This window comes from Echinops telfairi, unplaced genomic scaffold (genome assembly GCF_000313985.2).
Source record: "Echinops telfairi isolate 266 unplaced genomic scaffold, ASM31398v2 ScPeMD7_7469;HRSCAF=8507_0, whole genome shotgun sequence".
NCBI classification, from domain to species: domain Eukaryota; kingdom Metazoa; phylum Chordata; class Mammalia; order Afrosoricida; family Tenrecidae; genus Echinops; species Echinops telfairi.
Window position 1 is genome coordinate 55,857,285 of NW_022111372.1, and position 22,159 is coordinate 55,879,443.

At 51.0% G+C, this 22,159-nt stretch overlaps 1 protein-coding gene across 1 annotated transcript in view; it reads left to right on the plus strand.

Moving 5' to 3' along the window:
- The window catches only part of SH3PXD2B (SH3 and PX domains 2B), a 75,046-nt gene that overhangs the window by 23,040 nt on the left and 29,847 nt on the right, over positions 1 to 22,159 (plus strand). The window contains exons 3-5 of the mRNA XM_013005911.2: positions 5,501 to 5,577; positions 18,302 to 18,393; positions 21,698 to 21,723. Coding sequence (XP_012861365.1) covers positions 5,501 to 5,577; positions 18,302 to 18,393; positions 21,698 to 21,723 — 195 coding nt within the window. The remainder of the gene's footprint in view (positions 1 to 5,500; positions 5,578 to 18,301; positions 18,394 to 21,697; positions 21,724 to 22,159) is intronic.

A 22,159-nucleotide genomic window follows, 5' to 3' on the forward strand; every position in this document is an offset into this window, starting at 1 on the left:
AATCAAAAAACGCCAAATCAATACTGGGTCATAGCCACCCAGTAGGACAAAGTGGAACTTCCCCTGTGGATTTCCAAGACTATAACTGTTAATGCGGGTAGAAAGCCCTGTCTTTGTCCCAAAGAGCAGCTGGTGGTTTTGAACTTACCAACCTTTCAGATCGTAGCCACTGTGCCACCAGGGCTCCTCTTCAGTACACAGTAGGCTTGTATTTGACAAAAACCAACACCGTTTCACAGGACATCCCCTTGCACTTCTCTGGTGTCCTGTGGACAGGTCATGCTTTTGTGATTCATCTGGATTCACACGTCAGACAGCGCACGTGTCGGCCTTTCTTTAAGGGCGGAGAGGACAGGAGCCTCTTCTAGCTTTACTGGGTGAAAGGCAAAGCCAGCTCTGGAAAAACTTCCCAGCACTGTCGGGACGTTGAGCCTACCCTCGCTCCCAAGCCCTTGAAAGCTTTCGCAGTTACGTAATCTCATTCCACCCAGGGAATTTCATGGAAATGCTCTTCTTGGGCTGGCCCTTTGCCTGCGCTCAGGGACCCACATACAGCTTGGGGATCTCCCACTCTGGCCTGCCTCTGGACCCCGGGCCATCTCTTCTCAGCCCCCCTCTTAGCTTTTTCTCGAGGCCCAGGGCTGGGGGAGCAGGAGAGCCCCAGTCCTTGTCCTGTGGGTCAATTTTCTACCCGGACTGTCTAGTCAGCAGAACCAAAGCAAGTCTCCTGTGGAGCACAAGGGGGAGGGGGTGAGAAGGGAGGGGCGGCGCAAGCAATTTTCCATCTCAGCAAGAACTGGGGAAGCCAACTTGGCAGTGGGCGCAACTTGAAAGAGAAGAATTACAGTTTGGCCTTCTTCCACTGTGGAAAACAAAGACCCACTCGTTCCCACCAGAGGCTCTTTCCACACCGGAGCTCAGCCTGCCCAGGAAAGGTGGGGCAGACTGTCCCCTCCCTGCCACTCGCTCTGCCAGAAACACCTTGTCAGGCCCAGACCAGGGACCCTTCACCACTGTGCTTCCCCAGGGAGCTAGAGAGGAGCTGGCCTTGGGCTGCACACACCAGCCGCAGAGCTCTGCCCGGAGCCCCGCCTAAGCAGCCACCCCGGCTCCTCTGCGGGTAGTCAGCCCGCCCAGGAGGGTGTCCAGAAACCAGCCTGGAGGTTGCGGAGAGAACATGTGCTCTTAATTGTCCTTCCATGCCATCTGAACCGCTCATGAGAGTCGTCGTCTTGCGAGTGCCTACAAAGGCCAGTTCGTGGACATGGCCTCTGGCCTCGCCCCTGTGCCAAGAAGCCTCATCCGTGTTGTGGGAGCCCATGGTGGTTCAGAAGTTGGGTTCTGGCCTTGCACAGAGATGACGGGTGCGATCACCCGTCAGTGCCCCTCGGGCAGAGCCACCGCCACTTTGTCAGGGGAGCTGCACGTGTTGCCACAATGCTGACTGGCTAAGGTGGACTAGGAAGGAAAGACCTGGCAGTGCACTTGGGAAGTCAGTCAACGAAAAGCCCCTGGAGCTTGGGCCAGGCTGGACTCTGGTCCCCCTGGGTACAGGGTCTCCGTGCGTCAGAGGCCGCCTGGACGGCAGCAAACCACGTTGCATGTTACCAGGCAGAGGCAGCACCCTGGGGACTGACGTGGGGCCTCAGGCCTGTGGAGCCTCTGGTTTCCCCAGATGACCCTGCGCCGCCCTGAAGCTTCCCACCGCCCCTGTTGGCAGGGTGCAAGCTGTACCCTGAGACCCCCCCAGTCCCTCTGGGGCCACAGGGATGAGCAGCGCTTTGTTGGGTCTCCAAGTTCTCCACGTGTCTCCCTCAGCCCCCGCAGCCAGGCCTTGGGTGAACCTCACCCTCTGCTTCCTCGTTGGGGGGGAGGGGCGGGGGTGACTGACTCCGGGACAGCCTGTTCCCATCCCACGGGCCACTGCGGCCCCTGGCTCTTGGAAAGGCTATTAACTAGCTCAGGACCATTCAGTAAGAAGCCTACGCACTCCACCCGGATTTATAGAAGGGGACGTTGTGTTGGCAAGCGACCAGAATGACTCCTCTCACATTTGGAGAAAGGAATGACAAGGCAGGAAGCATTTGCTACCCAGGATTTTTCTTGGCTGACAGGCGTCGTCCTTAGTTTCCTAAAAACTCGGGACACCCTTGAGGATGCAGAACTTAGTGGTCTCACCCACAAAGGGCATGGAAAATGGGGAGTGGGATGGGGCTGGGAAGACTACCAGCTTCCTCTGGATTGGGGCCCGGCACACTGAACACCTCCAGTTCAGGGACATGCCCACAGCAACAGACTGTCCCCGCCCATGATCGGCAGGGCTCCTCTCTGTTGGGAAACCATCCAGTCTCAGGAGGGCAAGCCTAGCATCCTCCCACTGAAAGCCCCCCACTGGTGCTCTGAAGAGAGGCCACCTACTGAGTGAATGAAGGAGGGAGTGAGATCACTGCTTCCGGGGAAACCAGGGTATAAATAAACCCTTTTCCCACTCGGCTGCATCTACTTGTTTTGTTCTAGATGACATGAAGAGCTTCTGCTTCTAGAAGCAATCAGTGTTTATGGTCTAAACTCCGGGAAAGGAGAAAACGCAGGTTCTGGCTTCTACCCTCGGAGAAATGCTGTTGCTTCTAGATGTTTTCCCCTTCCAGCAAGCGGTTTACTGATTCGTAAGCAGAATCTAAACCACCGCCAACAGAGGAAGGATAGTCTTTACTCTAAGAAATATTTATTTCATCTCACTGTGAGGACTTTTTAAACATGGGTGAGTCCAGCTCACTGCCATCGAGTGGATGCGGACTCCCAGCGACTACAGGACAGAGCAGACTGCCCCGTGAGTTTCCAAGACTAACTCACGTGGGAGGAGAAAGCCCCATCTCTGCCCCTTGGGGCGACTGGTGGTTTCAAACAGCTGACTTTTCGGGTTGTAGCCCAGTGTGTAACCATTATGCCACCCGGTTCACACACAATTGGGGCCACGTGCACCTTGTTTGCTTCTGTATCCTTCCCTTTCCCTCTCCCCTCCACCTCCTCCTCCACCATCAAGTCTATTTCTTTTGATATAAAAACCTTCTTTCTTGGTTTGTTTTGTAATAAGTGGTCTGCTACAGTGCTTGCCTCTATGTGATTGACTCACTGCACTCAACACAGTGTCTTCCACATTCATCCCTGTCGTGAGATGCTTCACGTTCCGTCCTGATTCCTTAGGGATGTGTGGCATTCTATTGTGTGTGCGTACCACGTTCATTTACCCAGTCTTCCGCCAGCCGGCATTTAGACCGCTTCTATCGTCTTGTTATTGTGAGCAGTGCTGCGTTAAACATAGATAGATGTGTGTTTATCTATTTGTGTTTTGCTCCTTACTGTTTCCGGGTATGTACCGAGTAGAGAGATGGCTGGGTCACAAGGTATTTCTACTCTCCTTTGTCTGAGGACACGCCGCCCTGCTCTCCCCAGTGCTTATGCAGTTCCACCTCATTTCTCGATAGAGTACCTTTTTGCAGAAGAGCAGATTGTTCCATTAGCCATCCAGTCTTTGGGGATGCAAATCTCCCTTACCACTCTGCGTTGCAGATCTTTAGTGGTTATTTCTTGGGATCCCTTTCAGTTCCGTCATGCTATGAAAACTCTTAATGACCTGTCCTGCCATCCCAGGCCCCCCACAGCAAAGCTTGATCTGTGGAAATGACCGTCGAATCTGGTATAGTAGGTTACACATTGGGGTGCTAGCCACAAGGTCAGTAGTTCGAACCAGCCAGCCTCTCTGCAGGAGAACAATGAGGCTTTTTGTTCTTGTTAAGACAGACAGCTTTGGAAGGCGGCATAGGCAGTTCTGCTCTGCCCTGTGGACTTGATAAGAGTCGGGGTACAGTTGATGCCAGTGAGTCTGAGTTTGGGGACCATCTCAGGCCCCACCCTCCAAAGTGTGGTCTGTGGAGGCAGCAGCCTAATCTCTTGAGTTTAACTACTAACCCCGTAGCCCCTCCTCTCCCAGCCAGGCTCTTGGCCCAAATTCCTCTCCTGGAACTCCATGCCCTGTGCCTGAGCCAGCTGTGGTCTTCCTCCCTCGTTGGCCTACTCTGGAGACCTGGTTGCGATATAAATTGCTGGAGAGACTTACCTCTTTTCCCTCTGTGATGCCTTGTTGCTGTCCCTGGCCCACTCCTTTGCCCACCTGACAGATCCAGGACAGTGAGCCCAGAGGCCGAATCTCCCAGGCGTGGGCTTTGTTGCCATCTCCCTTTTCTCGCTAGACTCTCAGGGACCTCCCGATCGATCAGTGTTGAACCTTGCCCATGCAGTTCAACGTCCTGGATGTTTGCAGAGATCCTCATACATCTCTCGTGTGTGTCCTTCGCTCTGACCCACTTCCTCTGCCCGTGGGCTGCACTAGACACTTGTATATTGTCCTGGTGCTCAGCAAGTAGTTGGCTCTCATTTAATATTTTATGATCTAGGGAGGCTTGAGATGCTTCTAACCGTTAGTTGGAATGTCATTGGCAGGATCTGTTTGTTATCTGAGCAGGTGGAAGCCACGTTCACGCATTTATCTGCTGTTAGTGTCGCATGGGAAGGGGCCAATCCATTCCTGCTTGTACAGATCCCCGGGAAAGCTAGTAAGAAAGAGAAAAGCCAGTTGCCATCCAGTGGGCTCCGACTCATGGCGACCCCGTGAGGCCAGAGCAGAGCTGGCTCCATGGGGTTTTCCGTGGCTGCTTTCGGAAAGCAGACCACCAAGCCTCTCTTACTGCGGTGTCTGCGGATGGACCCGACCCTGGAGTCAGCAGCCACACATGATAACCGCGTGCACCACCCAGAGACTCAAGTAGGAGAGGAGACGACGTGTTCATCCTGTGATGCGTCCGTCTGGGAGCCAGGACCACTTCATCCATTTAGTTGTAGCAGAATTTGTCAACAGGGATGCAAGGTGGGGGGTTGGGCAGGGAGGATATTCCAGGTAGAAGGAAAGGTATAGAACAGTGGTTCTGAACCTTGCTAATGCCGCAACCCTTTCAAACGGTTCTTCATGTGGCGGTGACCCCCAACCATAAAATTATTTTCGTTGCTACTTCATCACTGTCATTTTGCTACTGTTAGGAATTGGACAACCCCTGTGAAAGGGTCGTTGGACACCCAAAGGCGTCGCGACCCACAGGCTGAGAGCCGCTGGTGTAGACTAATGGTGGAACATGGAGTTTGAGGGAGGCATTGGACAGGAACCAGAGGAGGATTGTGATCTTTGATATCAGCAGATCGAACCACCTCTCCTTGTCAGTGATGAGCCCCTTTCTTCCCAACAGCGGTGCCAATCTTCCCGATTCCACCAAATCTTAGTACCCTGAGTCCCATTTGCACTCTTGTCCTAGACCACAGAGCTCTCAAGGGTTTTGGAGGAACACACTGGGGTTTTCCTGGCCCCACAGCAGTCCAGCATGCAGGGATTTACCCCAGAAGTGTTTGTCCCGCTCCGGTGTGACACTGCGTCTGCTCTCCTCCTCTGCAGGCAAAATTCTCTTCCGGCGAAGCCACATCCGGGACGTGGCTGTCAAGCGCCTGATCCCGATTGATGAGTACTGCAAGGTGAGTCTGAGAGGCGTTAACCCCGTCTTCCCTGTGGGCGGCTTCTTTGTGGTTCGTTTCTCCTTTTCCGCTGGAACATGCTCTGGGGACAAGTTTGTGCAGCAGAAAGAGTGCCAAGAAATGGGAAGAGAAAAGTCACCCCCGGCCCTTCAACCCAGAGGCAATATCTATTATAAGGTGTTCGCACATTCCTTGTGGACTTTTCTCTGCGCAGATCTCTTTATGGGGGAGGGGGGCTCCTGTGTGCATGGTTTCAGAGGTTCTTTCTCTTTCACATTAATGCTGCGGCAAAAGAACGCCCCCGTGCTCTTCAACAATCTTGAGCCTACTTTTCACGGCTGCGTAGTATTCTCTTGTGTGTAAATGCCCCACACGTTACGCAGCCAACCCTTATTGCTGGGCTGGCGACTGACGTCTTGTGCCTTGACTGCCCTAAGCAACAGGGGAGCTATCCTGTGGTTATGTTTCATTTGATAGAGGCTGTGGTCAGAAAAGAAGTGTACAGAGGGCTTCAAAGAGTTCATGGAAAGATTCTGTTACCTTTTCATTCTATTTTTCCACAAACTTTTTGAAGCCTCCTCATACTTGAACATTTTCCACACCCATTACCCTTCGTAATTTTTCCTCCGCCTTAACAGTCATGAGCAGTTCTGATTCGAGAGAGGTGGGAATGGCCAGGGATGTCTTTAAAAACGGGCCGGCGGATGGTTTCTCCCTGAGATCAGGAGCAAAGCCAACATGGGGAGGATAAGTGACACTAGGTTGGCTCTTGGGGTTCCGATTCAGACAGGTAAGAGTTGATGACAGATGAAGTGTGCTGAGAAATGTCTCTGTGATCGCCAGATGACTGCAGACAAGTTCTCTCGGTCATAAACTTGGGGATAAAAACGATTTTGAGGCCAGGGCTAACATCAATGTGATTTTTCACAAAACCTAAGCGGACACTTTTCCTAAATCGTTGAGGCCTGGCAGCAAGTTCATGGGATGCTGCTCCACGCGCAACGACAATCGTTAGGCGAGTCAGACACTTGCACGAAGTTTGAGGAGCCCGGAGGGATGAATTCGAGGCAGAGGGGCCCACGCGGAAGGTTACGGCAGCGGTTTCAGTGGTTCCCGAGGGTGTCCTTGATAGGTTTTCTTGAAGGACACAGGATGAACATGGGGGCTTGTTAGGGGAAAGGTAAGAAAATCGGAAGTGTTGCCAGGGAATGCGCCCCAGGAGTGTGTTTCTCTGGTCACTGCTCATTCTCGGAGAGGGGCTGGGCTGCCCTTTGAGCATCTCCGTGTGGAGCCTCCCCCAGCCGCTCGACAGCCTGCCCCTTCAGACTTCTCTGTATTCCCCAAACTCAAAGAACATATCAGAGGAGCACAGCTTTGAGTCCCCGGAGGATGCCCACGCTGTCATTTTGATGTGCCATCAATCAGAGGGGACAGAATTCTTCAGGGACAGGTTAGCAAGATGGGAAATGCCGCCTGCAGAGGTGCGTCGACCTAGACGGAGAGGAAGTGTCGCTGACAGTAGCTTCACATGTTGATGCTTTGTTCAGTGAAGTTTGGTAGGGTTTTGTAGCAAGGCTTTGTTACGTGCTTTTGTTTCTGTCCACTCTTGCCCCTTCTGTCCTGTACTGTCCTGGCCCTGGAACAGGAATCAGGAGAATCCAGGTGGAAAAGGAAGACGTAAAGCCACCTTGACTCACAGATGATGTGGTTCCAGACGTAGGGAAATCCTCAAGGACCCACAAAAGCGCTACGAGAACAAGCGTGGCAAGAGCATAGGTTACAGGATCAATATGCACAAGTCCGTTGGAGTTCTGTACCGTAGGCACGAGTAGTCTGAACATGAAATTAAAATCAGTTCATTCACAGTAGCAGCAAAAGAAATGAAATACCCCGGAATGCATTTACCAAAAGATACACAAGATTTTGACACGTAAACAAAAAATTGCTGAGAGAAATTAAGGAGGATCTGAGTTAATGAAGAGACATTGTAGACTTACAGATTATGGCAATTATCCAAATTCTGGGGGCTTGCTTTTGTGGAAATGGACAAGCTGACTCCTACAATGCCGATGGAAATGCAGAAGGCCCAGAGTAAACGGCAAATGTGGAAGAAGAGAAAGTTGGAGACCTTGTTTTACCCATTTTCTAACTCATTGCAAAGCTGCAGTCATCCATGGGGTGTGTTTCTGGCATAAGGATAGACAGAGACGTCAGAGGAACAGAACTGAGAGTCCATAAAGAAATGTCGCACAGTCATGGTCAACTGGTATTCAGTGAAGGGACCAGGATAATTCACTGGGAAGTGGATAGTGTTTTTGAGAGCAAACAGTGGCTATCAAGTGCACAAAAATTACTAGGTACTCTTTTCTCACATCATGCGCTCAAAAATCATCTCAGAATGGGTCATAGTACTAAATGTAAGAGCTAAAACTCCCAGAAAAAAACACAGTAGTGAAAGATCTTCGTGACCATGGGTTAAGCAAAGAGTTCTTACATAGCACCCCAAAAACATGCCCCATGAAAGAAATACTATTAAGTTGGACTTTATTAAACTTAAGAAAATAAACAGGAAGAAAATATTTGCAATTACTAAATCCAATAAAGGAGTCATTTCCAAACTATAAAGAGCACATGTAACTCAATAATAAAGACAAATATTGCAATTTAATAGTGGGCAGAGGACATGATTACAAATTTCACACAAGAATACATAAAATGGCTAATAAGCACGCGAAAAGATGTCCGGCATTGTCTGTCCTAAGGGGAATACAGAAGTAAATCATGATGAGGGATACACACACTAGAATGACTGTCATCAGCAAGACAGACAGTACCAAGAGTTGACAAGGAAGTAGAGCTGTTGGAATCCTCATACAGGTACATAAGATGAGAAGCCACTTTGGGAAACAGTAGAACAATTTCCTCAAAAGTTAATTTACCCCCACCAGGGGGACGAACAACAGAAACCATGGGGGAAGGGAGACAGCAGTTGGTGTAAGATCTGAAAACAATAATTTACATTTTATCAAGGGGCCATGAGGGGGAGACACCTGAGAGGAGCGGATACCAAGGTTCAATAGAATGTAAATGTCTAGAGAGAAATGATGGAAACATGTAAAAATATACTTGATAAAGTTGATGGATGGATTGTTGTAAGAGCCCCCGATAAAATGGTCTTTTAATTTTAAAATAAGTTAATTTACCTTATGACCATATGTTAAAAAGAATTGCAAACTTCTGTATGTTAATACTCATAGCAGCATGAATTCATAATAGGCAAAAAGTGGAAGCAGTCCAAATGCCCCTTTACTAGGGAATGCGTCAAGAAAATGTGGCCTATCCATAGGATGGAATATTATTGGCAATAACAAGCAACAAAATACTGATAGGATCATGCTAAGGGAAAGAGGCCAGATGCGAAAAACTGCATACGTTTTATATGATTCTATTTATGCGAAATGCCCAGAGAAGGCAACTCCCTGAAACAGAAAACGGATGCGTAGTTTCCTGGGCCTTGGAGGATAGAAAGAGATTGACTGCAAATTGGGTTGGGGGACATTTCTGAGGTAAAGTGGAAAAATTAAAAAACTAGATTGCAGTGATGGTTGCATAATACTATTTACTAAAATTATTGAACTGTTCACTTAGAAGGATTGGAATTTATGATATGTGAATTATACTCCAATAAAGCTGCGCAGATTTTAAACAAAGAGGGTAGCATGGGACCTTCCTCTCTCAGCAAAAGATTGAACAGAAGGCCCGAAAATGACACTTTGGGTTTGGCTTCTGCTCTTTGCCAGACACGGGGCTGAGCCCTTGATAAACATGACCTCACGTTGTTCCCTAACAATTGTCAGAAGTAGGCTGTCCCTGATGGTGGCCCAGCTACTTACTCACCCAGGCCTTTAGGCCTTAGTACTCACACACCACTTCTGGCCTCCCCCAAACAGAAAAATCTTAAACGGCACTGGTGGTCAAGCACACAGTTCATGTAAGTAGATGTACTCAAACTCTCTTCTCTCCTGTCTCCTGAAAGGGGAGCGGCCCAACAATCCGATTCGCAGGTGTAAAGCCAACGCTCTTAAAAGCAGAGGCTCCCACAGGAGGCTTGGTACACCCGTGTTCGGTCCAGCATTATTCACAATAGCCAAATGGTGGGCACACCCAAATGCCCCCCATCAGCTAAATGGATAATGTGGTCTACGCATAGGTACAAAGAAAGAGTGTTTCTTAGCCGTCAAGAGAAGTGCAGTTCTGACCTATGCTGCAACATGCCTGGACCTTGAAACAGGATGCAGAGTGAAACAAACCAGACACAAGAGGACAACTTGTGTGGTTTCACTTCTGGGAATGTCTAGAATGGACCAGTGTATAGAGAGCAGTGTGGCTCAGTGGTCGCAGGGAGTGGGTGGGGGGAAGGAGACATGGGAGCTCAGAGTTTCCGTTTCTACGAGTGGTGGGGGAATCATTAGAAGGAAGACAGTGATGGTTGTAAACGTGAACAAAACCAGTGACCAGTACAACGTTACAGCAACAGGTGTTGAACCAGCAAATGTTGTGTCATGCAAATGTTTACAACAGCAGATTTATTATTACTGCTTTTTAAAGTAGGGAGAGGAGCGATATGGAGGAAGGGGCAAGGAGAATTTAGACACAAAGATTCGACTGTGGCCTCCCAGTTCTCAGGGAAAAAGCGGCTTCTCTTGGACGCTCTCTAGACCAGTGGTTCTCAACCTGTGGGTCGCAACCCCGTTGGGGATCGAACGACCCTTTCACAGGGGTTGCCCAATTCATAACATAGCAAAACAACAGTAATGAAGTAGCAACGAAAATAATTTTATGGTTGGGGGGGTGGTCACCACAACTGAGGAACTGTATGAAAGAGTCGTGGCCTTAGCAAGTTTGAGAACACTGCTCTAGACCTCTAGAATCTGAAACTCCAGTTCCAGAGAAGGCCTGCCTTTGTCTTGCTGACAAGACTTTAGGCCCTCGGGCCCACCTGATCCCTCGGAGAAATTCCTACTGATGCTGTCCCCAGAAACTGTCATCCCTCAACTTATTCTAAACGACTGCTTCCTCCAGCCCACTCTACTCTCCAGAGCTAGGCTGTTCTGCCCCCGAGGCCTCATGAAGCAACCCCTGGACACTGGGTTTTGAGATGGGGAATTTTTCATCTGAAACCCTAAATGAAGCAGCAGCTGCCTGCAGCCAGTGTGTGCCCTGGGTGGGGGTACGAGAGAGAATGGATTCGCCATTAGAAATAACCTTATAACTGCTTATGTTACAATGAGCCATTGGATGGTACCACCCGCGGCTATTGATGAATCATACGAGGCAGAGCAGATACTTGGGGCTTTGATTGGCCAGATGCCCGAGGCTCCTGGAAGGAGATGAAACACTCCTTTGCTGCTGCAACTTCTGCGAAGTCTCATACCAGCAGCTTAGTCTCACAGAACACTGGGGCATCTGTTGTTGACATTGTTCGAGCTGACTAAGCCAGTTGGTCTCCCACAATGAGGCTCATTTAGTTGAAAGTGGAACCCTCTAACAGCTAGCAACCCACCAGGACTGTAGCTCTCCCAGGGTCTGCTTCCGTCGACTGAGCCTTGGAAACCCCAGTTCTGCCGTCCTGGAAGGTTGTTACCAGTTGAAACCCATTGCCTTGGAAACACCAGTTCTGCCATCCTGGAAGGTTGTTACCAGTTGAAACCCATTGCCTTGGAAACCCTAGTTCTGCCGTCCTGGAAGGTTGTTACCAGTTGAAACCCATTGCCTTGGAAACCCCAGTTCTGCCGTCCTGGAGGGTTGTTACCAGTGGAAACCCATTGCCTTGGAAACCCCAGTTCTGCCGTCCTGGAAGGTTGTTACCAGTTGAAATCCGTTCAACAGCAGTGGGTTTGGTTAGGCTGTAGCTTGATCTCCCAAGCCTAACTACCAGGTGTGTATCACACTGAAAGAACAGTCTGCTCTATCAGACCGGTGATAGTCACAGCGATTGATAGCATGTGATGTTGGCACAAGGACAGACCAAAAAAAAAAACCCATTGGAGCAAGGCAGGGGATCTGTCAACAGGCCTGTGTGATTGGACCCTTTGATCTTGACAAAGCCAGCCATACAGATCCTTTAAGGATGGTTGGATTCCATAATACATGGGTGTCTAAGTTTCTTAGACTGCTGAAACAGAATCCCACATGGTGAGTGGCTTTAGACAATAGAAATGTATTGTTTTTCCGTCCTGTAGGCCCAAAGTCTGAACTCAGGCTCTTGGTAGGACTGTGCTCTTGCAGGAGGCTCTGGGAGAAGGTTCTCCCTTACCTGTCTCAGCTACTGTTGGCCCTGGGTGTTCCTGGGCACGTGGGCTCATCTTCATTTCTTCTGTGTATCTTTTCCTATCTTATAAAGACACCAGTCATAAAGGATTAGAACTCACCTGACCTTAGTATGACGTTATGCTCACGGACATCTTCATAGACCCTGTTTCCCATCCAGGTCACCTTCACAGGAACAGATATGAATCTGGAACACAGTTCTATCCATAACAGTGGGTCTCCAGGTGGGGGGAAAAAGAAAGACAATCACGAATCCTGTTTCACGCCCCACAAGAAATCCTTCTCAAAGGAATGCAAAGCCTAAAAGTAAGAAACGGTGCTATAAAGGGAGTTCGAAGATAAAGTAGGAAAAGATCTTCCTAAAGTTTAAGTACAGAGGGCTTGCTTGATTGACTTAATCGGTTGAAATCAAGAACTTCTAGTCCTCCAGAGGATGAATGGGAATAGAACCCGCTGACTCCTGCCACACTTACACTCACTCAGGACCAAGCAGGCTTAGGAACAGCCAGGCATGGTTCCACGGGCTCTTTGGAATCCCAGCTCTGGGCCTGGCATGACTTTGTAAGAAAAGCCCGTGAGGCAGATGCGATCTTAGGGGCAGGATACAGCTCATTCCAATCCTGGTCTGGTGATAAGCTCTCCAAGGAGAGGCTGAACACACTGATGTAGATGCCTCAGCAGGGACCCATTTTGCAGAATGCACACGATTGAGCGTACTGAACAGATAGTTCAAAGAAGACCTCCAGGCAGCCAACAAACTGAGGAAAATATACTCGAGACCTCTAGCCCTCCAAGAGGTGATCCAAAACAGTGATCCGATACTACCTCACACCGGCACGCCAGTAAACTCAAGCAAGCAGAAAATGAAACGTCTGGAGAGGGCTCAGAGACTGCACTGCTCGTGGGACTATGCAGCTGTACACCACTGGGGGAAGCGATGGGCTCCTTCCTCAAACAACCGGGCAAAGAAAGACTCATAACCCGGCAGTCCCTCTACTTGGTGCATCCCGTTTAAGAAACACAACACAGCACGAGCAGATGTCTCCACACCCATGTTCGTAGCAGCTCAACGCGCAGCAACCAGAAGATGGAAGCGGGCCCAGTGCCCATGGTTGGATGGGTGCAAGCCCGGACCAACTTTGGGACATCACGCACCGTGGGGTGGTGCGCATCCTTAAAGAACGATGCAACTGAGGTGCCTCATGCCGTGGGTGGGTTTGGAGGACATTCATGAGGCCACTAAACTACAAGGTTTTATACCAAAAGAAACAGACTTTGATAGTTCCTGGAGGGGGGTGGGTATGGGGCGGGGCAGGGTAAGGGTGGGGTCAGGGATGGGACAGTAAGATGCTGGAGTGTTGAATGATCTTCAGCAAAATTGTACTTTTATGATATTGATGTTGTTCTGTAGTTTGAAAACTCTGTTGGGTCACCTTTCTGCGGAATTAGTTTAAGTGTGGTTCTCTTCCTATCATTTGGCCAAATAGCTCTCTTCCAGATTTCTTGGCCTAGGTGAGTGTGGCCAGTGCGTCATCGGCTTGTTGAAACATTTCAGTTGATACTCTGTCAATTCCCAGAGCTTGCTTCTTGCCTAATGCCTTCAGTGCAGCTTACACTTCCTCCTTCAAGACCATTGGTTCTTGAGCTTATACTACCTCTCAGAATGAAGACTGGTATGACCTGCCATAAAAGGAAAAAAGAATAAAAATGAGCATGACAAAACAAGTGTTAAAATCTAGCGAGATGTTGTTGCCTAGTCCCAGTTCTGTAGAGTTCTGCTCTTGGGTAGAATTAACAAGGTCAAGAGTGGTGCTAAATACATAGCAACTCCTGGCTGCAGTGTTCTTTTGAAGTTAGAGAGGATTGGAAGAGAACTGAGAAAACCCACGCTTCCTTACACGGTAAGACATTGCTACTTAGTTCTTAGACTGGGCACTAGCTATCCTTGTTGTTGTTTGTTGTGGTGAGGTGCCATCGAGTCGGTTCCGACCCATAGCAACCCCGTGCACAGCAAAAGGAAACGCTGCCCAGTCCTGGGCCAGCCTCCCAATGGTTCCTGAGCCTGAGCCCATTGTTGCAGCCACTGAGTCAGTCCATCTCGTCGAGGGCTTTCCTCTTGTTCCCTGCCCCTCACTTTACCAACATGATGTCCTTCGCCAGGAACTGGACTTGCTGCCCCTTTGGAACCACCACATCAGAAGTCCAACCAGAAGTTCCTTAGAATTAAGGACGGCAAAACCAACCGACTTGGAAATGTCATTAGAAAAGACAGTCCCTAGAAAAGGACATTGTGTTCAGTAGAAGGTCAACAAACACGAGGGAAAGGCTTAATGAAATGGATTGACACCAAAGTCACAAAGGTGGACTCGAACAAATCAGTGGACACGGAGGTGGCGCCGGACTGGGCGGCATTTCATTCTGTTACATGAAGACCACCGTGAAGCAGCCCTGGAGGTGCAGTGGTTACGTGTTGGGCTGCAATCTGCGTAGTGGACACTGCGAAACCACCAGCAGCTGAAAAGACTGGGCTTCTGCTCCCGCAAACAGTGGCAGTCCCAGAAACCCACAGGGGGTCCTTATGAGTCAGCATTGACTCGATGGCAATGAGTTTGGTTTTGAAAGAGCACCATGAATTGTAGCCGACGCAGCAGGAACTCGCACCAGCCAACAGTGCAGAGACCAAGGAAGCTAACTTAAGCATTTTTCAAGCAGCAAGTATGAACCAGAGGGAGCCCTGGTGGCATAGTGGCTATGCATTGAACTGCCATCGAAAGGTCAGTAGTTCAAGACCACCTGCCGCTCCTCGGGAGACACGTCAGGCTTTCTACCCCTGTAAAGATGGGGCTACTCTAGTCCAGTGTCAGAACTCACAGGGGCAGTTCTGCCCTGCCCTGAAGGCTCTGTGAGTCGGCGACTCAGTGACCGTGAGTTTGGTTTTCTGAGTACGTACCATACGTCTTCATAGCCGCTTCCTCCAAGATGGGTGTGATTCGTTTAGTTTACAGATGAGGAAACAGGCTCAGAGAGGCTCTAGGAACTGACTAGAGTCCCACCGCTGGGCAATGACAAAGCCAGGTGAGGGGCTGGTTCTTTGTGACCCATGACCTGCAGCTGGCAGGACTTATTCCCGCTTCTCTGTCCCAGCGTCCACCAGCCACATCTGTGCAAAGAGCCGGTATTCGCTCTGGAGCAGAACTGAGCTTTGCTGGAACTAGGGCTTTCTGTCCCGCTGCCCAAACACAGGACAGTTCTGGAGCGTTTCTTTGCACCCGGTCATCTCCGGACGATTAGCCCACCCATCGGGGGTGAAAGGGCGCACATCAAGGCATGCGTTGCTGCCCTTCAGCAGTGGCTCAGCTTTATTTTATGGGCTGGGGTTTGGCGTGGCATCCACTTCCTAGGAATAGCTCAAAACCAAAAAGGGAACTTGGCATCGTCGGAAGGTTTCCATTGTCGCGCCCCTTGCTGGTCCTGTTAGCAGCGAGTCTGTGGGGACCCCCTTGCAGACAGACAGATGACCCCTCCGTGGCTCAGGTGCTCTCATCCACCCAGTGCTCCCAAGACACTCTGAAGAGGTTTTATGGATTGCAGTGTTACCCCCCAAAAAATATGCATTGAAATCTGAACCCCTGTGCCTGTAAATACAACCGTGTTAGAAGTCGGGTTTTTTGTTGTTAAAGAGGCCATGCGTGGAGCTGTACCAAGTGGGGTCTGCAACCTGACCACTTCTGAGTTGTGAAGAGAGTAGAATAGGGTGAGGCGCACCCAGGGAGGAGCTAGGTGCCAAGGCACACCAAGGATCATCAGTGGTCATAGGGAGTCTTTCATAGAAGGAGTTGGAGCCTAGAGTCCTGTGCTCGAAAGTCTGAGCCCCTTCACCCGAACTTCCATTTCCCCCTCTCTGAAATGGGCCAGCCCTCTCGGGGTGACAGGAAGTGGTGCAGACAAACCCGTGGAAGCCATCAAGTGCTGACCCACACTGCTGTGGTTGCAGTCTGGGGGAAAGCACAGACGTTGGCTCACGAGGCGGCCAGCCTTGCACCATCTCTCAGCGTGTATCATCGGCAGTCTGGGGGAAAGCACAGACGTTGGCTCACGAGGCGGCCAGCCTTGCACCATCTCTCAGCGTGTATCATCGGCTCCTTCATTATGTGGTTTCAGCTGCCGGCACTGCAGAGGAGAGCGAGGCCCTGGGACTCTCAGGGCAGGAGAGTGTGCACCCAAACCTCCAGACCAGAGAGAGGAGTGAGAGCAGGGGGGCGAGGTGGGGAAAGACATTCCCGCTGCTGCTGCTGCTGCTGCGGGGCCCTCTCCCCACTCGGAGTAGGAGCCAGTCAGAGGCCAATGGAAAATCAATGACCTTGAAGCCGGCTTTCAACCAAACTGTAGTTGAGCTTAACTGGTAAACAATGTCTGCCCTGAGCACTGCTCTGTCAAGAACCGTGTGGGATCAAAGTGACAGCCCCTGGGAAGGTTCAATAGGACCCTTGGGGGCAGTGAATTTAGGTTAAGGGAAGAGCTTACTATTCAGGAAAGGAGGTTGAGAATGGGTGGAGCACTTGAATGTCAACAATGTCTTCCAGATGGCTGAGTGTGTGCACTCAGCTGCGTGTCTGTATTCTCAACAACCAAAAGTAAAGTTTAAAGAGAGAAATCTCAGTTGAAGCATACATCGCGGTCCCTTTAGGTCAGCATTCTTCTCCTCAATGGACAGAGAGTGGCCAGTGGCCGAGGAGGCACTGTCTCGGCTTGGGGCCAGAGAAGGTCCCCTAGAAACGCATGTGTACGCAGCTCCTGTGGTCTTTCCTCATGTCAGCCTGGAGGCTGGGTTGGACCGTGGGGAATCTGACTTCCACCCAGACCTGGTCTCGAAAATCCGGCAGTTGATCGGTAGCTACCAGGGCTGGCTTTGACTCCTAGCACCCTGTAGGACAGAGTAGAACTGACCCTGTGGGTTTCCAAAGCTATTAACTTTTCACAAGAGTAGACGTCTCTTCTTTGTCCCTCTGAGCAGCTGGAGGTTTTGAATCACTGACCTTGTGGTTAGCAGCCCAGCGCATAACCACTATGCCACCAGGGCTTTAAGAGTGGGAATCGAAGGCGGTGAACAAGGGGGTAAGGTAGGACAGGAAATGGTGGGGTGGGGGCTGCTGCTTAAGGGGTACGGAGTGGTAGTTAATGATGGTACAGCATGTTCTTGTGGGGCGCTGCTGCCTGGACTCCAACTCAGAGCAGCACTGCGCACAGTGTTTCTAGATAACTCTATAAGGCTGCAGACAGCCACCTCTCTCCCACCGAGCAGCTGGTGGGTGACGACCCCAGGGCACACCGGGGAAAATGCACATAATATCACCGAATTGTACGCGCTGAAATGGAAACATTTCTGGAGTGTAGGTTTCACGATGATTATTCATTATTCACATAGGGTTGAATGTCCCTGCAGCCCTGTGGGAGGGGTCTGCCGTGGAGACCACCATCGGCCTCTCCCTTTGTCCCTCCTTGCGCAGCCCTCCCTGGGCAGGTGGAGAGAGTTTAAGGACTTGTTGCACATCAGATGTCAAGCACGTCTTTTCACACCAGCCTCTGTGTCGGGAGGAGGCGGGTGAGAGACCCTTGGAGTGAGGCCAGTGGAAAGAGCCATGTCCACCCCTCCTCATAGCATGCATGCTCCGTCACCCAGCTGTGACAGTCTGTGTGTGCCACCCCCACCCCACCCTGCACTGGTCTTTGAAATGAAATGTGAGTGGAGCTCAGCTCACATCTGCAGCCCGTGAAGAGCCTGCACCACGGATGTGTAGCACCTCTCTGTGCCCTCACCCAGCCCACTGGCGGAGACTGCCCGGTCCCCCAGGCTCACCTGAGGAGCAGTGGTGACTAAGTCACCTGAGCACGTGAGGGATCCCTGCCGCAGTCCCTCACTCACGCAAACCGTAAAACAACCCTCTTCACACCTGGGTGCAGCTGAGCACTGCACTGCCTCTACCCAGAGCCTCCGAGTCTCTGTAGGAGAGGAGACATGACGTAACATTCACAGTTTAAGTGAAATTATTGTTATCAAATGGCATGTACAATATGGTCTGATCTTGTTTGCAATCATACTATTACTTGCCCAAATACTGACCTGTCATGCACGTACATACATTTTCCGTGGTGTGGTGGTGGGGCATCCAGGCCCGGTCAGCTGGGTGGCACTGGCAACTGTAAGAAAGGCACATTCTCAGGCCCTCAACAATAAGGTGTGGCACAGCCCTCTGTATCGTAACACGTGCCTTGGGTGATTTTAATGTACCCTCAGGTTCCAGAGTCACTGGCGGACAGCACCCTTGACCACCCTCCCACCCCCCAACACACACACATACTCCTTCCTCAGGCCTCACCTGTGTTTCTTCTGCAGGCCCTGATCCAGCTGCCCCCCTATATCTCTCAGTGTGATGAGGTGCTGCAGTTCTTTGAGACAAGACCTGAGGACCTGAACCCCCCCAAAGAGTAAGTTGGTTTGCGGATGTCCCCAGAGCGTTCCCCTCAGCTTTCCCTCCCGCCGATGCAGCCGGCCCCAGGAAGAACGAGTGGCAGTCACGGTCAAATGAGCGCCTGGCTGCTGGGCCTTTCACCAGCCTCCCTGTCTGGGAAGCGGGCACTTAGGTTCCTGAGTTGTGGGTGAGCTCCCGGCTGAGGGTCAGTGTGTGGGAGCTGAGCAGACCGGAAGCCCTGGAGACGTGGACAACGGTGTGAGAGGCTGGGACATGCTCAGAGTCTCCTCGCTAGTGAGTGATGGGCTGGCATTAGATCCGGGTCAGCCAGCCTTCAAGGCTGATCCAAAGCTTCCACTGCAGGCCACCCCACGCCCAAAGTACCCTGCAGCGGCCAGCACCAGCTAAGAACCTTGTCTGGACATGTCCAGAGACCCCAGCCACACATGCACATCACATGAGACGCAAACGCTGCCTGCCTTACACGCCAGGAACTGCCACAGGAAACACTGACATACACTGCCTTTTTAAAATTGGGGTGTATATATATGTAGGCAGTACATCATATGCCCTTTCAGTGATCCTCCTATGTGCAGCGGCATTAGTTATGCGGCTCATGTTCTGTTCAGCCATCACCATTAACCACTCCGGAGGTTGTCACCACTCTAACAAAACTCGCTCCTCTCACAAGTCACCTTTCCAAAGCCCTTTTTGGAGAAAGCCGCATCCTTGTAGAAAGAAGGGTTCTGGCTAATACAGGAATCGCAGTAGGAGAAGGAGGAGTCCAGCCCATGAGCTCTTACAGAAGCAAGAGCCCGCGGTGCTTGGGACCCCTTTGGCCTAAGAGTGTCAGCCACCCGCAGAGAAGCGTGAACTGCTCTCTACGCGCTGCACTGAACTCTTTGCCCTAAATGGCAGGAATGAGGAAGGCTTGCATTTGTTAAATAATTACAGCCGACGGGGGCTCGTGCTGGGCACTTTGTGAAGACTAAAAGGTGCGGGTTGAAGGCTGTAGAAGTCTTTGGAAGAGAACACCAAGGGGAAGGGTGTGGGTGCTTTCTGACGAGCAGGTGACATCAGATCGCTTAGCTGCACACATCCAGCGAGAGAATCCAGTGGCGACGTCAGGTGCAATGGGATGGTCCTTCTGGACTCGCGGTTTAACTACCACAGAGATGCGTGAACTTAACTTCCAGCAATAAAGTCCTCCTGATAAGTGCCACGTCCTACGTGTGACAAACCAGCTTCTCCTTGCCAGCACGCAGCAGTGTGGCTGTGGAATTAAAGCAGAGCTTGAATATGGATGCGACGGAATGTTTTGAGATCAGCACGTCCCAAGGGAATGCCTTGCCAACCACGCCAGCCGGGAACATAGTTTAAGGAATGTAAGAACAGGAAAGTTACAGAAAGGGTAGAAGTCTGACAGAACTGGATCTCAGTGCTTCCTGGTGAATGTTTCGGTTCTTGTACTCAGTTTTTATGTCCGGCAAACCTTCCCATTTTAATCTTCTAACACATGGTGAAATATTCTCCGAGCACCTCTGCCGACAGTTCTCCTGGGTTTTTAGAATTAAATTGCCTGTAGCCCCTGGCTCCTATTTTAATTCTAGCCGGCATAAATCAGAAAATACATATGCTGAAACTTAAAAAGTTATATACTTGTAAAGCTTACAGGCTCCTCTTTCCACGGCATTCTGTCACAATACTGTGGAGAAGGGTTATGCGTACCCGTTTTACAGACGTAGAAGCTGAGGCTCACCCAGGCTCTCCCTCTCAGAAAGACGGAGATAAGTGTTCCCAGGTCTGCCGGGCCCAGACCTGAAGCTCCCGTGGCGTCGCTTCATGAAGTCCGACTTGGCTCAGTTGCACCCTGGCTTGGAATCCGGCACACCCAGGTTCAAATCTCAGCGACTTTGGTAGCCTCTCTTCTGACTTCGCCTCTGGGCCTCGGGTGTTTCTCTGCTGTAAAATGGAAGTCGCGACACCCTTTGGGGTTGTGATGAAGACTGAGTGGCTGGCATAAGGAAAAACTCCCAAGAATCTGCCAGGGGCACAGAAACTCTTGGTGTTTTCCCTCTCTGAACACCCGCCCGGACCTGCCTTTACTCCGGCTTCTCCCTCTCAACAGTTGACTGAGTTGCCCAGCTTGATACACACCCTCGGCGACAAGAGTTGCTTGGCCACTGTTAAGCGTGAATGTTGCTTGCTTGAGCCTCAGTTTCCTCTTTGGTAAGATGGCCCTAATGTGAGAATAGGTCCCTGTCCTCTGAGCCAACCTCAGACCTTATTATCAATGTAAGAGGGTGGGTGAGAGCCAGCCCAGCTGCTGCACTTTAGAATCGTGCGTGCGTGCGTTCTCCATTCAGGAAGGAAGGCTCTCGGGGAAACAGGCTGAGAGCCAGCTCTCCAGGGAGCTGGGAAGTTGGGATGGTGGAGAGCTGGCTTGGTCACCCTCGCTGGCGTCCTCTGTAGTGGTTGCAACTGTACTTTCCCCACGTGCTGGCTGGCTGGGGCTGGTGGAAAGAGTGCAGACCAGGAGATCTATATCTGGGGCTGCCCCCGGGAGGGCCTGCATGTGCCAGGGACATGGTGAGCACCATAGACAACACCTGTCTTGGGCATGGCACATCCGAGGTTCCACTCACCAGCCAGGCCTGTGCGACACCTGTGGGAGGTGATGCTGTACGTAGAAGCACCCAAGAGGAGGACTGCACCCATCAGACAGTCCCACCGGGCTAAAGAGTGGGCACCCGCTGAACATACCGGACAAGACACTGACCTTTCTGGGCCTTGGTTTCCCCATCTGAAATGCAGGAACCCTCAGAGAGTAGTTGTGAGGATCCAGCTCAGGGGTCAGCCCGGGGCTGGCACTCCACCTGACCCAGTTCAGTGACTTCAGAACCATGCGTGAGGCCAACCTACCATCACCCTCGTCCTTCCACATACTGAGGTTGATATGTCAACTCCACTGAGGTCACATCAGGCCAGGGGACACCCCACTCAGCCCAGCCGCCTCTCCCCACAGACACAGGCTACTCCTGGTTCCTACCATGGAATCTGCTCCCCCATCCTCTCTGCAAGCACGATCACCTGGAGATTAGAAACCCAGATCTTTAAAAAGACGTGCTTTGAGCAGAGTGGGGACAGCTGTCCCGGGATACGCTAGCAAATAAAGAGGATTCTATCCTTTGTAGAGTGTGAGCCCATGGGAGTCTCTTGGGTGTTGTGGGATTGAGAATCTCAGCGTGTAGCAAAATAATTCCTGCCGATACACTACAGCTCCTGACTCCTCTTTCCCACCCCGTTTCTTCCCTACACAGGGAGCACATCGGAAAAAAGAAATCTGGTAAGAATACTGTTTTCCATTTTCTTCTAGTCGTTCAGTGTTCTGCGTACGCTTGTTGAGCACTTCCTATACGCCAAGCCCTGGGCGCCACACTGGGCAGGCAGGAGTGCGGAAGGATGGGTGGGTGGGTGGATGGATGCTTCACTGGTTGACACCTCGCCCTATTTCCCAAAAGGGAATTGAGGTGGTTTCACCCTCTACCAAAAGGTTACAAAGTGGATGAGGCCTCATGTCTTTCCTGGAGAAGGCCTCCGTGCAATAAGGATGGCAGCTATCTTTCTGTCGTGGAGCGTGAAGTGCTTTGTCCCGACTTGAATGAGGGGTGCAGAAACAGCTGACAGAGTTCATCTGGGTGGGGACAAACGAGGAGTGTTGGACAATGAGTGGGGTCTTTCCGCCCAGAGGAGGGCATTCTGGGCTGAGAGGATGGTACATG